This window comes from Sturnus vulgaris, chromosome 8 (assembly GCF_052056855.1).
Source record: "Sturnus vulgaris isolate bStuVul1 chromosome 8, bStuVul1.hap1, whole genome shotgun sequence".
Classification (NCBI taxonomy): Eukaryota; Metazoa; Chordata; class Aves; order Passeriformes; family Sturnidae; genus Sturnus; species Sturnus vulgaris.
The window spans coordinates 26,259,918-26,275,426 of record NC_142250.1 but is presented as its reverse complement, the minus strand read 5'-3'; the positions used below and the strand labels follow the sequence as shown (position 1 = coordinate 26,275,426).

Below are 15,509 nucleotides of genomic sequence, written 5' to 3'. Positions count from 1 at the left end.
ATGGGCTGGGGAGGGAGGGCAGGGCAGGGTGACTCCAGCGATGCTCAGCAGGTGAGGGTGCCAAGCTCCCCGAGGCTGTTGCACAGGCTGGGACTGGCAGAGGGGAATCTGGCAGATGTGCCACTATCCCTCTTGCTGATGCCAAGGAAGGGTAAGATCTGAGTTGGGCCCAGAGCTTAGCACTTCACTCATCCTAATCTGTGGTGGTGCTTGGGCTCAGCACACCCAGCAAGTCAGTGCCGCCAGTTTCTAGGGCATTCTGTGTTGTGCAACCCTGTCCCTTGCTCCTGAGGGAATGAAGAGGCTTTCCAGACCCGCTAGAGGTCCTCCTGTCCCAGGGAAAGGAGGAGCTGGAACAGCTCTTGGAGGGCAGCACACAGCTGTGCAGACTTGCCTTGTCCCAACAGCTGCGATCTCCTCAGGCTGGGTTGGAGAAGAAGCTTCACTTTACCCAGCCTGCAACGGTCTAGGTACTGAGGAACTGTTAGAGCAGAGTGGCTTCAACTGGAGAGGCTGGGGACACCACTCCTGGGATGTCCCTGGCCCTTGGCAGATGAAGCACCCACACTGAGGGAAGCGATGCCACTTCAAATATGTCCTGTCACAAGAACGTGATCCAGATAGTCTCTCATCTACTGAATAGTTAAACAAAAAGATGAGGAGAAAATCTCACATTTGTTGTATTATAGGTGTGCTCCTGAGCAGATACCTGCAGCAGAGGATTGGGTTTTAAGGGAACTGGCATGACCTCTGGAGAATCTAAATTCCTTTTGGGTCCTTGTGTCCCTTGCTACATACTCAGGAAGCATCTGCATCTTACCTGAGCATCTCGCCTGGCCAGACCACAGATTGTCAGTGGGCCTTCTCAACGTGTTGCTCAGTTCAGGGCTGGGATGATACTGCTCTGCCTCATCTTCAGCCCCCCTACCTGCCCCGTCCTAGGCTGAGCGTGTCCTGGGTTTCCTCACAGCACACGTTCTCTTTCTTCTGCTGGTGGAGGGTGCTTTTCTTGTGGTTACAGACAAGACTGTAAACAAGGCAGTGAGAGTGAAGAAGCTGTGACTTCTCTCTGGGGAGGGCATGAAGAAGCTCAGGAGTGTGGGGGCTAAGCTTTCAGGAATTCTGTTAGCCCTTGCTTTTACTTCTGTGCCTTCCTTTATTCTTACATGTGTGTGGTGTCTGCCAAGGGGATATTAATACCCACCCCCAATGCCCTCCCATCCTCAAGCACTAAATGAAATCCTGAGATCTCTCCACCCATCTCCCCCTAAACAAGAGGCTCTCATGCCACCCTTGTTTTTACCTCAACCCCTCACTGTGCTGACCATCATGTTTTGCTGTTATGAAGTGGTAAATACTCATCACCCATGCTGCTGCAGGATATCTAAATCAACTTTATTCACGATCACAGTTATCCAATTTTTCACAATGAATTATTCTTGTCTTTAAACAGAACACAAAACATCTTAAAGTAAAGCAATGAAATGCAGATGACACAACACAGAGGTACATGGGAACCTACACCAGTCAAACAAAATTAAAGATTAGGATTTTTGTTATTTTTGTTGGTTTTGCTGGTTTTTTTTTCCTCCCTGGAGAGAGCCTTTTTCTCCTCCCTGCTTATAGCTGGAGGCCAGCCTATGCAGGGGTAGGACTGAACCCCAATTTTTTAACTCAGATGCTGGGGGAGCTTTCAACTTCTGCTTGTTTGGTCCACAGTAAAACAAACACAGTTAATATATTAAAACACTCTCAATTCAAAAAGTGAAAAGGGAATTTGCACCACTGCACTGGTACTCATTGATGGAATTTCTTGAAAAATAAAATTTACCCCTTGGCTTTCCCTGCATGGAGGGGGACTGGTCCCACTGGTGTGGTGAAGGCTCGGGAGGCTGCTTATTGCACATTTCCCCACATCCACTATTTCATCAATATCTCCTTACCTCTTGTGTTCCTCCTTTTTGAAATCTTTGCACTGGAGTTTGTGTAACTACTGAAAAAAGCTCTCTGTGTGTGCTGGTCACAGTTGGAGCTGGCTGTGTGCCTGAGGACCAGCTGTGCTCCTTGCACGGCTGCTCTGGCTTCCCCCAGGGTGTGCCAACCAGCCTCCTCCTGCCCCACAGTGAGGGCACCTGGGAATGGAAGCCACGAGCTCTGGAGCTTTTGACAGCTGGCCCGGGGGGGCAGGGCTGGGTTTGGGTTGTACATCAGAGGTATGCCAGGAAATAACATAAATCCCTGTCATCAAGAGTATCAGTGTTCAAGTCAGTGCTGCCTGCAGGGCAGGTTGGGGGGAGCTGCAGACCCCCAGGTAGGCTGCAGTGATGGTGGCACAGTAGAGAAAGGCTCTACAATGTGCTCCCCAGTGAGTAGTCTCTTTTTGCATCTCCTTGAGAGACAGAACAAGGATGTGTTTTCCAGGAGTTTTTAGGAGCAGCCTCTGCCAGTGTGGGTGGCAAAAATCCACCTGCTGCTGGGGGGCAGGGGGGTTGGGCACGATGTCCCCTGCAGTAAGTGCATGTGTGCATTAAATGCTGCTATCCCTACACCACACTGTTCCCCTCTATCCCATCAATGGCCAAATGCTAGGGTGCAAGAAAAAGCTCAGCAGGAAGGGTGTGGCTCCATGGCCTTCCCTGGTCTGGTCAGATGTGTGATGTGGTGGAGTCAAACTCCATTGCTGTGGCACCCTAGTTCTGCCCCACTTCATGACCCAGACACAGTCCCTGCCTCCCCTGCGGCCCAGGAAGGCAGCAGGATGGGTTGGGAAAGGAGGCAGACAGCTCCTACTGCTGCCAAGCTGCCCAGACCCAAGGGCCAGCAGCCCTGGGTCACACCTGTGGCCATGGCAGAGCAGCAGTTCTTTGCATGGGAACCATGGGAGCCACTATTGTCCCTGCTGGGCACAGCTGAGTTCCCAGCTCAGGCAGGAGAGAAGGAGATTTGTTTAAATAAACCAAAGCAAACCAAACCCATCAAGTTATCATTTTCTCGTTCCTTACTTCCTAACACAAAAGGACAGCCGTGTCCTGCCGGTGTGGCTGTGAAGAGCTGATTACCACCTGGCTGGTTTTGTCTTAAAGCACAGTGATAAAGTTACCAGTAAAGGTAACCCACAGACACGTGGGTTTATACATTCTTCCCCGGTGAGGTTGGGGATTTTCCTCACAAGTGCTGTCTGGATGGTAGGAGGAGAAAGGTGAGGGAGTTATGTCTCCCTCTCCCACAGGCCCATGGGAGAAGAGATGCTGCTGAATCCCTTGTGCTGCGTGCAGACCACGCAGGTTGGTGGTGCTGGGGTTCGGGACCTGCTCGTCACACAACAGGGTGGTGACAGGAGGTGGCTGATGCTGCTGGGAGGGAGCAGAGCTGTTGCCAGTGTTCATTGCCAAAACCACCATGGAAGCCTCTGTCAGAGAATGGCAATAGAGGAGCTGGGGACAGCCCTCACGGGGCTGCCATGGGTCTGCTCTTCTGTCTGCAGATATGGGATGGGTTTTGCTTCACAAATCTTGGGTTCTCTTCTGCACTGGCCCCAGCCTCTCTGCTGTGAGTGGCTCAGTGCACCTCCCTCGCTGGGCCAATGATTGCTTTGCTCCATCCTTCCTAAGGAGCCTCCTCTGGTCAGGCTGCTTGTACACGGAATCACGTTGCTCATTTCTTCTCTTCTGCTAGGCTGTCTCTGCATGTGGGGTGCCTCTGGAAGGAGATGTGTAGCACTGAACCTTTTACCACCTGCTGTCTATGCTAAAGAGTGGAGACTCCCCTCTGCTGTGCATGGTGTGGATGATTGCACCAGCTGGCATTTTTTGAGATCAAGTTCAAGATCCACAAGGGAGAGTAGTCCATTGCAACTTCCCTGACACTGGAATTCAGACCCAGGGCTTGCTCGGGGGGTAGAACAGCAGCATCTAAGCTTGTCTCATCTGTTGTCCATGGAAGAGGAGGTCAGGGTGGTGGTGGGTGATGGGTTTTGATTCTCTTGGGTGATGAATAAAGACCAAAGCCTGTGTTGTTTCACAGCCTCCTCCCCACGTGCCCAGTCCCCACCACGGCATCTGCTGCTGCTCTAAGTGCTGCGGTAAGTTTTGATGATATCTTTGATGGCCCGTCTGCAAATGGGGCAGCAGGCATTGGCCATCTTCTTGAGCTTCAGCCCACATGAATAGCAGAGACACATGTGTCCACAGGAGTAAATGACTGTGTCTACCATGTTCTCATAGCAGATGGTGCATTCATCTCCCCAGGGCCCTGAGACGGATGGGGAGATGGGTGACTCAGGCAAGCTGCTTGGAGAGTTGGGAGCTGTGCCTACAACACAAAAACACAAATAACCATGGTTACTCCTCTTGCTTCCTGACATCCCAAGGTAATTTCTGCCCTGCAACCACAGAGGGAGGAACCATGCCCTAGCAGAAATGCATGCTCCAGGACCAGGATTCCTTCCTGTGACCTGCTGTCCTGGTGTGACCTCCTGTCCTCACTGCGTCCTGGTTCACATGCCAAGGCTTAAGGCAGCAGAAGGACAACATCTACTGGGGTCTGCTGCCCACGAAGACCAAGCCAAGAGACAGCTGTTCCCATGTCACAAGGATTTGGTAAGTTACGTATCTCACCATCCCATGCCTTGGGATCATGCAGGTGTCTGGTGTTTTAAATTGCTGCAGAACAGCCTACATTTATTTACTGTGTGTGTATTCATCTAAATATAACTGTACCTCATTGGCATGTTAGAAACAGCAATACTGTGTTTTACTGAAGGTAAAACACTGAAGGTACTGAAGGTGTGGAGGGAGAAAGGGGAGGTGTAGGCAGACCTTTAGCTCCAGTCCAAGCTAGTGTGAGACGTGTCAGTGCCACACAGTCTCTAGAAGGAGCTCTGCGTCACAGGGCCACGCACGCAGCAGAAAATCCACTGCTTCCCTGGGGAGCCTTCACGATGAAAAGGGTTAGAGAAATATTGCTGTCTAGGCATCCAAGTGGCTTCCACATAAAACAGACTGAAAATAGCCCTTGCAGAGGCTCTCCCTTCTTCCCCAGGGGAGCTGATGGGATAATAATAATCTGTTGATTATTGTGGTTTTAGAGCCCTTCTGGGAGACAAGTGTGAGACTATGAAGGGAGGCAAAGGAAAGGCAGCAGGGGATCCCACCACTCTTACCACTGATAGAGCTGCAGAGGGGGCCAGAGCCACACGTAGACAGTAAGGGCCCAGAGACACCACTGCAGAGGACAGTGGGGGAATTGGGTGTTGATGTGGGCGAGCTCGGTGTCGACAATCCCAGCCGCTCTGCTAATATGGTGGAACCTGCACCATGAGAGAATTCCATGGTTACTTTTAAAAATAGAGGCTGACAAGGCACTGGGGATATGTGGCAGGGGTTGCAGCTCTCAGTGCTTGTCAGCAGCATGAAATCTAGGGAGGAGATAAAAGAATCCTCATATGCCTTTGTTTAATGCTGGTCCTGAAGAGACATCAAACTCCCACAACCCCTGAAATTTGCTGGAGCTCCCTCAGCTCCTATAACCCTTTTTTCTGCCCTTAAATGTGTCTCAAATAATTTAGTGCAGTTACTTCCCATGTGGTTTCATGCTCATATGTGCCCCCAGTACTAGAGCCAGCCATAGGCTTGTAGCAGTAGAGGACACAGCCTGCAGAAGGGTGGGCTGGACTCCAGCACAAGAACACATCGCTTTGTCAAAGCTCTCTTTGCTAACCTAGTGCAAAACTGCACCATTCCAGGCTTCAATAAATTCATGCAAAGTCACTCAAGGACTTTCCAAAAACAAATAAGAGGGTCTGGCAACCAGGAAACCTTAGCAATGCTGACTGCTCTGCCTCTTTTCTTGGGTGGCTTCTGTCAGAGGCAGGGAAAAGTCACCAAAATGCCTTTGGATCTAGGATGAGCAAAGGACACCTCTCCCTCATTCCCCACTTGCATGTCTGGATGTGATGGCTCAGGAGTGCAAAGTTTCTTCAAGTCTCTTCTAGATGTCCCCAGCTCCATCACTTCCTGCCCTCGCTGCCCACCATCGACCCCATATTAGTGTAATCTCTGCCAGAGAAGCCACCTCTGTCCCACAGCCTGTCTGGCACCCTCCTTCCATCTCAGCTTCTTTCTTCTGCTCTTATAACAACACATATCTTAAAGCCCCTTCCAGAAGGAAAAAAAAACTGGAATGCTTAAAATGCCACCTTCTGCAAAGGTTTTGTAGGGGACTTTCACTGCTGCCAATGCAGCCTGGTCTTTGCTAAGCCAGTGGTGAGACAGCAACACACACGTGCTTGAACTAAGGGGATGGTTTACTGTAAGAACCACCTTGCCTAAGGTTTTAAGGTTTCTAGTTGCCCAGCTGAGAAGACAACCAGGGTGACTCCAAATCAGAACTAAAATGCTCAGACTTCTTCATGTTACCATATAAGGAGCCAGAGACACGGAGGGTTTGGATCCACAGTGTCCTCAATGAGTTGGAGGCTATTCTCCAGAGAAAAAGCAGCAGTGGGAGGTCAGGAAAACCCAATGTGCCAGAAAGGTCCTTCAGTTCCTGTTTGCAGGGAGACTACTGACCAAACCTGGGAGATAGGGACTGCAAGTGCCAGCTGTGGATTGTGAAAAACAGCAAAAGCACAGGTTCTCCTGCTCTTTTTAGCAGAACAAGACTGAGCAGTGAAAGGAACTGGGGAGGGGTCATATTTGAGTCAAAATCTGTTTTGAGGACTGTGTATGAGAGAAGGAGCAATTAGCCTCAGCCTTCAGTCCCTCAGTTTCACTCCTCTCCAAAAAAACAGGAGCACTTTTCTTCCAGGCACAAGCTGAAGTTAAGTTAGACTCTATAAAGGGCTTTGGAGCTCTTACACTTGAGATACTGTAGAGAGATACCTCCTTTATCACAAAGATGGGAGCTGAGGCTGGAGTTCAGCTCAGCAAATATGCAAAGAGAATGATGCAGCCTCTAATGACAGCTACTAGCAAGAGCCCTTCCCCTCCAGTCTGACAGATGACTGAAGCAGAAAACTTGCCCTGTGGTAACACACACTGAACACAGGCCCAGCAGGGGCACAGGGTTCAGCTCGTTCACTGCACACACAAATATGAACACCCAGCAGCTGAACAAGTTTTTCAAGCCTTCCCTCTCCTCCCTACAGCCTGGAGACATTTCTTCCACTGGGCTGACACACAGCACATTGCATTTCTAACACCAACCTGGTCATTTCATTAAAGGCAAAATAAAGGCTGTTAGGAGCGTTTCTCTTTTGGACTAATAGGAGAATTTGGAGGTGCCCCAAGTATCACAGCATATGAGCTGATGAAGCATGCTGGCAGCAGGGCAAGTGGCCTTTCCACAGTGCAGGGAGAGCTCAGCAGTGTAGGAACCATGGTTTTCTCTGGTTGCAGCTGGTCTGAGACCCAAAATGGCCTTACCCAAGGGCCAGCAGACACCTTGCCAATTCTTCCTCCTAATACAAGGCACAGCTCTTGACTTTTCTCCAGCGTGAGTATAGAGCTTTGTTTAAAACAATCTGAGTTCCCTACCAGACCAGACACATTTCTCCCTTGGTGACAGAATAATCAACATAAGACATGTTACTCATGCCTTAATATATTGCTGGATGGTGTGCAGATACCATGACAAGGAGCATGGAATGAGATCATGAGCAGAGTGGAATGAGTGTGGCCAGCCTGGCTTAACTAAAAACAGATACATGTGCTCAAGGCCAAACATGCTCATTGTGTGCACAGAATTCCCATCAAGAGCCAGCTTTCAAACCATGACTTAAAAAACTAAATAATTCTAAGTAAATCAACTTAAACATTCTTTCTCGCTCTAAAGCCTCCAGATCAATTGTTTCTGCTGCTGACTTGTCTCATGCTTGATCTCAAATGCTCTGAACACGCTGGAATCACCCTTAAATAGATTTTGAATCAATTCCATTTGCTGTTTTATCTTTACAAAGTCCAATTATTAGCAAAGACCAATGCAGATTAATTCTTTCTCTACTGCATCATGATGCTTTCTGCTTTTTTCCCATCATCGCTCTGGGAGAGAGGTGCAAACAAATTGAACCTCTATGTCCACCTACCAAAGAAGAAGAGAGCTTTTCAGAAGAGAACTTTACCCTGGAATGTACAGACAACATCATGCCAGGATAGGCTGCTAGAATGCTACAGGTTTGTAATTCAAAATGGTCTGCCAAACTGGAAACAGAATCAGAAATAAATTATATAGTATTCAATCTGACCAAATGCAAAATCCAGCACTTAAGCAGAGATAGTCAGCTACCTAAACACATGACAGGGAATTAGTCCATTCAATTTGAAATAGAGATATCCTACAGAAAAAGGACTGGAAATTGCTGGAGGTCACCAAGATAATCATAAACCAACAATACCTTCCTGTTACAAAAAGGTTGAGCCAATCCAGGGTCATGTGAGGCTGATTAAGGAGGCTGGAGACACTGTGGTATCTCTGTCCCCAGAAATACTCAAAACTCAACTGGACAAAGTCTTGTGGTACTTTGGAAGTTAGCCCTGCTTCAAACAGGAGTGTGGATTAGGCAATTCCATGAGGTCTCTTCTGACCTAAAATATTGTAGGATTCCATGATTTTTCTATGGCAACATTTTTCACAGCCTGATGAATGAAATAAAGAAACAATCTGTTCTTCATGAATGTTCTGGATGAGACAAGAAATCATGGGTTCAGATTCCTAAGGTGCTAAGGTTAGACATGATGCAGATAGTGAAGCACTGTAAAGCCATCAGACTTCCCAGAGAGACCATGGCATCTCCATCAGTAGAGCTCTTTCAGGACAGGAAGGTGAAGTAAGTAATCTCTTGGGATCCCATACAGCATTTATAATTTTTATGAGAGCAGCTATCTGAATCCATAATTAGCCTTTTATAAAACATTGTGTGACCAAAATACAGCAGTTGTGGCTGTCAGAGATGCTTTTGATTCTCTGTAACTATTGTGGTGAACAGGGTGATTTCCCAGAACACTGCAGTCCACTCTCCAGGGTATCTCCTGACGCTGTCCCAACTTTCAAGCATCTCTCCTAATGGCATCTCTCCTCTCTGGGAAGAGCTGTACTGCTGGAGGACTTATAATGGTCCAGAAGACCAGATACAGCCACTGCTCCCTAAAACCACAGTCTTCAATTAACTCTCCCCCTCAATCGTTTTATAAAAATATTATTTCTACATACATTTCTATAACCATAATGCAGAACCAGTTGTCTGCACTCCAGAATCATCCTTTTTTCCCCCCTTTGAATCCACCCCACTTAAACCTTGTTTTTCCTGGTTTACAGGACGCAGCCAGTGAATGTCCACTACTATACAACTCACAGTTCACATAGTTTGCTGATCTTCAACATTTTTATGGGCTTTCTTTACCCATAATCATCTTGACAGCTCTTCCAGAAGCTTAACTAAATATTGCTCCTAAAAGACAAAGTACAGGAGCCTTCTTCCATAGTTTCTAAGAAAGATGAAGTCCTATGCAACATAGTAATTTGCTCATACGCTGAGTTTCACGTGGAGCATACTGACAGCCTCTTCTCTTTAATGAGGCATTTGCTGCATGAATAGGACAGATAATAAAGATCAGGTAATTATCAATAGCAATCACAGATTTTCAATATTGTTCCATCCATCCACAGGCCCTAGAACTTCCAGCACCCAGTGGAAAAGGTAAGTACAGCTGCTCAGGTCTGGCTGCAGCATATTTAAGGGAGCTCAAGAGATCTCTGCACTTCTTATACATTTCAGTCTAGTGAGCATTGGGTACCTGACAGTCAAAGTCACTTAGATGTCTTTTAAAACTCTCAGTATTATTTCCTTTTGTTAGGAGACAGATTGTTTAAGCATGTCAGCTAAAATTCTTACCCCTCAAAAACTGTTCAATACCCTTTCTCATATTTAACACACTCAGCGTATCAGAGCCATTTATTTTGTTATCTAAACAGGATCCAGGTTCTTTCAAAAATCTGGCACAAATGTGGGTTATGAGCTCATGTGAACATCTCTCTTAGGAGGTCTGTCCTATAATACATGAGCTGCTCTAGAGTGAGTGGGCTGTGATGTTACTGAGACTGGATATTGGATCTGGAGCATCCATATTCTCTTCAGATTTTCTTGCTTCCAGCCAAGGCTGCAGAAAAGCTATTCTGTTCCCCAGGACCACTCAGGTCTTGCCCAACAGAGACTTCTGAATCCATCATTCTAAAACAAAAGAACAAAGCACTTGCTGCTGCCTGGTTACGTGGTAGTTAAAGATCGACGATAATGTTAGGGAAGGATGTGAGCATATCCATCATTTCTGAATGCTGTAAAATACATGTATTTACACATCCATTTGTTGTGTTCCCACGGTGATGGGAACAATACTGCCCTGGCCAGAAACCAGAGCTTCCTTCCCCTTGGGCTCAATGGTTTTTGGCCAACCATGCTCTGAGTCCAGCCTCTGCACTGCTCTGCCTCTCAGGTACATCAGTACCTGGTGACCCACATCAGCTGGTGATCCACTTTTTTTGCATTCAAGTATTTCCTAAAGGATTAAAAAACTGTCCTGGGTAGAACAATAACACATTTTGTCCTTCACAGGCCCATGAAAACATAAGGGATTTTGCATTATGCTAAAGAAATGTCCGGAAATAGGTCAAAAAGCAGCCTGGCAGATTTTGCATGCAAAACCATAAGGTCTGTGTTTGCAGATGGGTGTCAGACAACCACTGTTTGAGGAAGTAAAAGTTAGATCCAAACCACATGGAGAACAACAGTTCAGACTTTCATGAGGAACAGAAAAGGAGTGTACTTTATGGCTTTCCTGGAGCCTTGCTGTCTGCAGTGTCCAGAAGGGCAGCAGGGCACCAGCACATCCATTACCCTCCTGCAGCCACAGGCACAGTCCAGCTAAGCAGGGGAAACATGAAAGCTCCAAATAACACAAACATTTTGGATTCTGCAGCTCTCACAGCCCAAACCCTGTGTGCTCCCTGGAAGCAAAGAGCGAAGCTCAGTTCAGTTCAGTTCACTCAGCATCCTGCAAAATCCTGAGGGAATGGACACCATGCAGTGAATGTCTGGCTGAACTGAAGTTAAAGAGTCACAGAGTTGGAGCTCTACCTCTCAACCTGAGAAACACTAGTGCAACAAAGCACCCAGACACATGCTTACATCAAGAAGAGATGAAAAAAAAAAAGCCTGGATTAAGTAGCTGAAACCACAAAAAAAGAGAGTTGGTGCTTTTATCGTGTTTAAGAAAACCAAATCAAGGGTATTTGGGAGCCCACAGCAAAGATAGTTCTGTAAGCAAAAGGAAAATTGCTGCCTAACCCAGCACCTCCAAGCTCTCTGCTTTTCCAGGAGGGACAGGTATAAATAGGATGGTAGGTGCATACAGGAAACAAATACTTTCACTTTTCTTGGCCAGCATTCTCTAGATTTCCATGGGCACTGCTGGATGCAAAGGGATCTGACAAAGAATCAAAGTTTAGTCTGCTAAGTGATGCTCACAGTAGCCAGAATAACTAAATCACACCAGTGCTAGATCAAAGAACAGGCAGATTTTATCTGTCCTGACAGAGAAGTTGCAAGGTAAAGAGGCTGGTATGGAATCCCATATCCTGTATATTTGCTGTAGGAAGGCAAAGGTGTTGTGAAATAAGGGAAATCTATACCTCACTTACTATGAAAATCTCACTGCAGCCAGTAGCTGTTTCTTATACTAATGATGATAATAGTTCCTGCTCTTGTCAAGGAGAATGTGCAGAGGACAAGAAAGACATTTGGGAGCCCTGTGGTTGTTGCTGGAGGAGGTGTGTTTGTTTTCCCCAGCCTTTCCCCAGATCCAGCTCATACCTCAGAACACAGGCTGATATCACTGGCCACCTGCAGCAAGTGCAGTTAATTATGTGTCCTGTGCGATGAGCGCTTCAGTGTGTGGTACAAAGGTGCCACGAGCAGGTGTTAACACTGACATTGCTGGCACTGACCACAGGGAAGTCAAGCATTTGACTGCATCTACCTCTCCAGTTTTCCAAGGCCCAGGTTATAACTTGCCTTCTCTCACACAGCAGCTTCTCCTTTGAAACAATATAAAACAAGAGGTGAATGGAGAGCTCTGTGCAGTGCTAGAATCAAGCCCAGCAGTTAAGGATGCTGTATTCTCTCTGCAGCTATTTCAACTTACTATCAGTAATGTGTACTTCACTCAGAATGAAAGCAAACCATACATGATATGAGTATTTATGATGAGGTATCAATTAATGTAAGTGGATTGCCTTCCAGGAGGCACAGAATATTAACTCTCCCCCTTCCCCCTTTATAGTCTCTAACTCCATAAAATACCCTGTACCCTGCAGTGCATAGGAATTCCAGGCTGCTAAATGACACACAACATGGGACTGTTAGATCCCAATCAGCTTAAATTAGGCCATTTTCCATACAAATCAAAACATGGAAGATAGAACTCTGGGGCATATCTAATTGAAAGTCTGTTAAAGGAAGATATTCATTATGTGCATTTCTGTGCAACAATATCTAGGCATTTATCAGGCTTCTCTTGTTTAAGTCAACACTTTCCACATCACTGGAATGAACCAAGCTGGAGAAGGATCAAAATTCCAAATGGATAATGTACTGGCCACCTCAGAGATCAGAGACGAGGGGGTGTGATTTGCTACTGCCAAGAATTATCTTCCCTCAGACAGGAGAGGCTTCTAAACTCAGAGCTGGAGAACCAAGATCCTGGATGCTCCTCACCTGTGTGATACTTTTCTACAAACTCACCTACAGTCTGTGCTATGGGCAGTGTGTAAAACAACTGCATATATCAAATACCATTTAAATAATTTGTGTTCTCGCTGCAGTAATTGCACATGCAAAGTAAGTATCAAAATGCACCCAGAGAGGAGAAGGTTTTTGGAAGGGACAGAATCTCTGCCATGGGATGCTGGAGTCCTGTGACAGTCGAGGGTCAACCATAGGATAAAAATCTTCTTTACACAAGAATGGACAAAAGCCTGAAAGACGAGGTAAGATGGGATCATCTCCCAAGAAGTCCTACAGATTTTTAGGAGGATCAGGCCAGACAAATGTCACAGCAGAGACAAGAGAAAAGAGGAGAAAATCTCCCTTGGGGATGTACTGGAAACAGTAGTTGCAGGAACAGTATCAGCAAGATTAAGTGAGGGATTCTGGGACATGTAGAAAAAATACTGTTTAGAAAGGAGAAGGCAGTCTCCAATGGCCTGTGAATCATTAGAGGTCTGTAGTGAGCTGGTCACTCACCTTGGATAGAGCAAAAGACAAGGAAAACCAGACAGGGCACTGTGATGAAGGTCACAGAAGGAGACAAAGTAATTCCCTCTGGTAAACCATTGCTCTCTGACACCTAAGCAAGACACTATTCTGTTCATCCATCAAGTTTCAAGGCTTTCCAGTCAGCCCCAGGAAAAAGCTGTTTCAACAAGGGCAGCACTACCAGGGCTGCTAAGTTTGACCACCAATAAGAGTCATAATGGGCACAGCTCTGAGTAAGCCTGCCTGTAACTGGGACTGAGTGCAGCTGGCAGTCCTTCAGACTGGCACCGAGGCCACTGCAGATCAAATTTCACTGTTGATTTAAAGAGCCCTTTGCCAGCAAATTGTGTCCCACGGTATTTCCAATCTGGTCCATTGCCCAGTGCTGTTGTCAGAAATCCCGAGGAACTGAGGACACCTTGAGCTGCTTCTTCTGCAAGTCCCATGTCAGAACTTCCTTCCTCACCCCTCAGATTTCAGCACATTGTCCAATTTCAAGAAAGTCTGAAAGAAGGATGCAAACCTCAGCAACAATTTATATCTAAATATTTTTCAATGGGCAGCTAAGCAGGAGCTCCAGCTCATATCCATGGAGAAGGAGGTGGGAAGGTATCCCATACACTGCAATTATCCAGCATGGATGTGAACTCAGACTTACCCACACATGCTGGCTCTTGGGTTGTTTTTTTCCAGCCTAGGGTTGGCTCTTGGCCAACATTAGGAGACATCCAGAAAGCTGCTATATTGTGCAGCTGTTCTGGTGGGGCTGGAGTTATTGAAGTGCATGGAAAGAAAGGACACAGATAAGTTGGCAACTTGGCTTCATTAGTGTGACTGTTGATGGAGCATGTTACTTCATTGCCCAAAAGAAAGCTTCAATACTATTGGAAAGGATGAAATTCACAAAGGAAACCAAAACCATAAAAAAAAATAAATAAAAAAAGAAGGAGGTTGTTTTACTTGCTAGCAATTCAACTCTGAGACAAAAGAAAATGAAAGAATATCTCCAACCATTTGGATGCTCAAGCATTAAATATATAAACTTATTGCTGTGATAGCTTCTCCAGACATGAGTCATACATTTTGAAACCTTATGGGGTCAATCAATTTAACTTCATAAATGAATTACACCACCAAAACCTGACCAAAACCAGACCATTGTATCCAGACTGGCTCATTTCAAGCTTTCAGAGCTGTCAATAAAACTGTGTGTGAGCTGAAATGCTTACCAGCAAAAGCTGAGAGCAGTAAATCAAATTTAATAGGCTGGTTTTGTTAACTATACAGGAATGATTCCTGAGAAAAACCAACCCAAGCCTCGACTAATGAAATTCCTAAAGGATACACAAAGACTGTTTCATTTCTACATGCCTAATGATCTGGGTTTCTGTTTGGTTGTTTTTATGTGCATAATCCCCAGAATTACTAAATTAAGACCAGCATTTAACATATAAAATATTTAGAAGGGCTTCCCTGACAAAAAAGATCTATTGCCTCCCCCAAAAGCTGGCTCCCATAGTTAATTACCCGCATTTATGTTTAATTTAAATTTCCTAGCAGCTTGGTATTTTTATGCTATTATCTGCTACATTAAAGTGCCCTTCTCCTTCATTTATCTTTCCTCCATGCGGTCAAGTTGCCTTTTAAACTTTTCTTTGAAACAAATTTGCATTCTTCTGCCTCCCCTACAGATGACTGTGGCCTCTCACTGCATTATAGTGGGGCTTGGGTTTAATTTATTTTACTTTTGCTGGGATGGTATGAAGAATAATAGTGTTTCCAACCTCATCTTTCTTTTCGGCTGTTTTATTTCTCTTACAGCAAATATATTGCCAGTATACGATGCCAGATTGATAAGAGGAAAACAGAAGTCAGAATTCTTTACTATGCAGCTAACCCCACACTGCCCTCCTCTCCTACAGAGTCCTGTAAGATCACCAGCCTGGCTAGAGATGGTTTCCCCTGAAATTAGGAAATAAATGTTGTATCTTCATCACTGTGGAATAACTGCAGTCAGCAAATGTCAGCTTCTATGGAAAAGTTACAATCCAGCAGAGACCTGGGCTTGCTCCTGCTCTGCATCAGGACCAAATAAACAATGTCCAGGCATGAAATACAGCATCCAGTGATCAATACCTGGAGTCATCTTCTCCGAGTCAAAAATAAACCTTCTCTAGGTGCAAAAGTGGCTGTCCATTCTCCA

At 46.0% G+C, this 15,509-nt stretch overlaps 1 protein-coding gene across 4 annotated transcripts in view; it reads right to left on the bottom strand.

The window, feature by feature from the left end:
• Window positions 1–1,374: 1,374 nt before the first annotated feature.
• Window positions 1,375–15,509, bottom strand: part of NEURL1 (neuralized E3 ubiquitin protein ligase 1) — a 145,123-nt gene continuing 130,988 nt past the window's right edge. For 3 of the 4 annotated variants that reach the window (XM_088169289.1, XM_014883806.2, XM_014883805.2), the window contains exons 5-6: window positions 5,162–5,308; window positions 1,375–4,311 (exon numbers count right to left, since the gene is read on the bottom strand). In XM_088169289.1, coding sequence (XP_088025415.1) covers window positions 4,070–4,311; window positions 5,162–5,308 — 389 coding nt within the window. In that variant the 3' untranslated portion in view covers window positions 1,375–4,069. The remainder of the gene's footprint in view (window positions 4,312–5,161; window positions 5,309–15,509) is intronic. The other variant, XM_088169290.1, reaches the window with a different exon arrangement.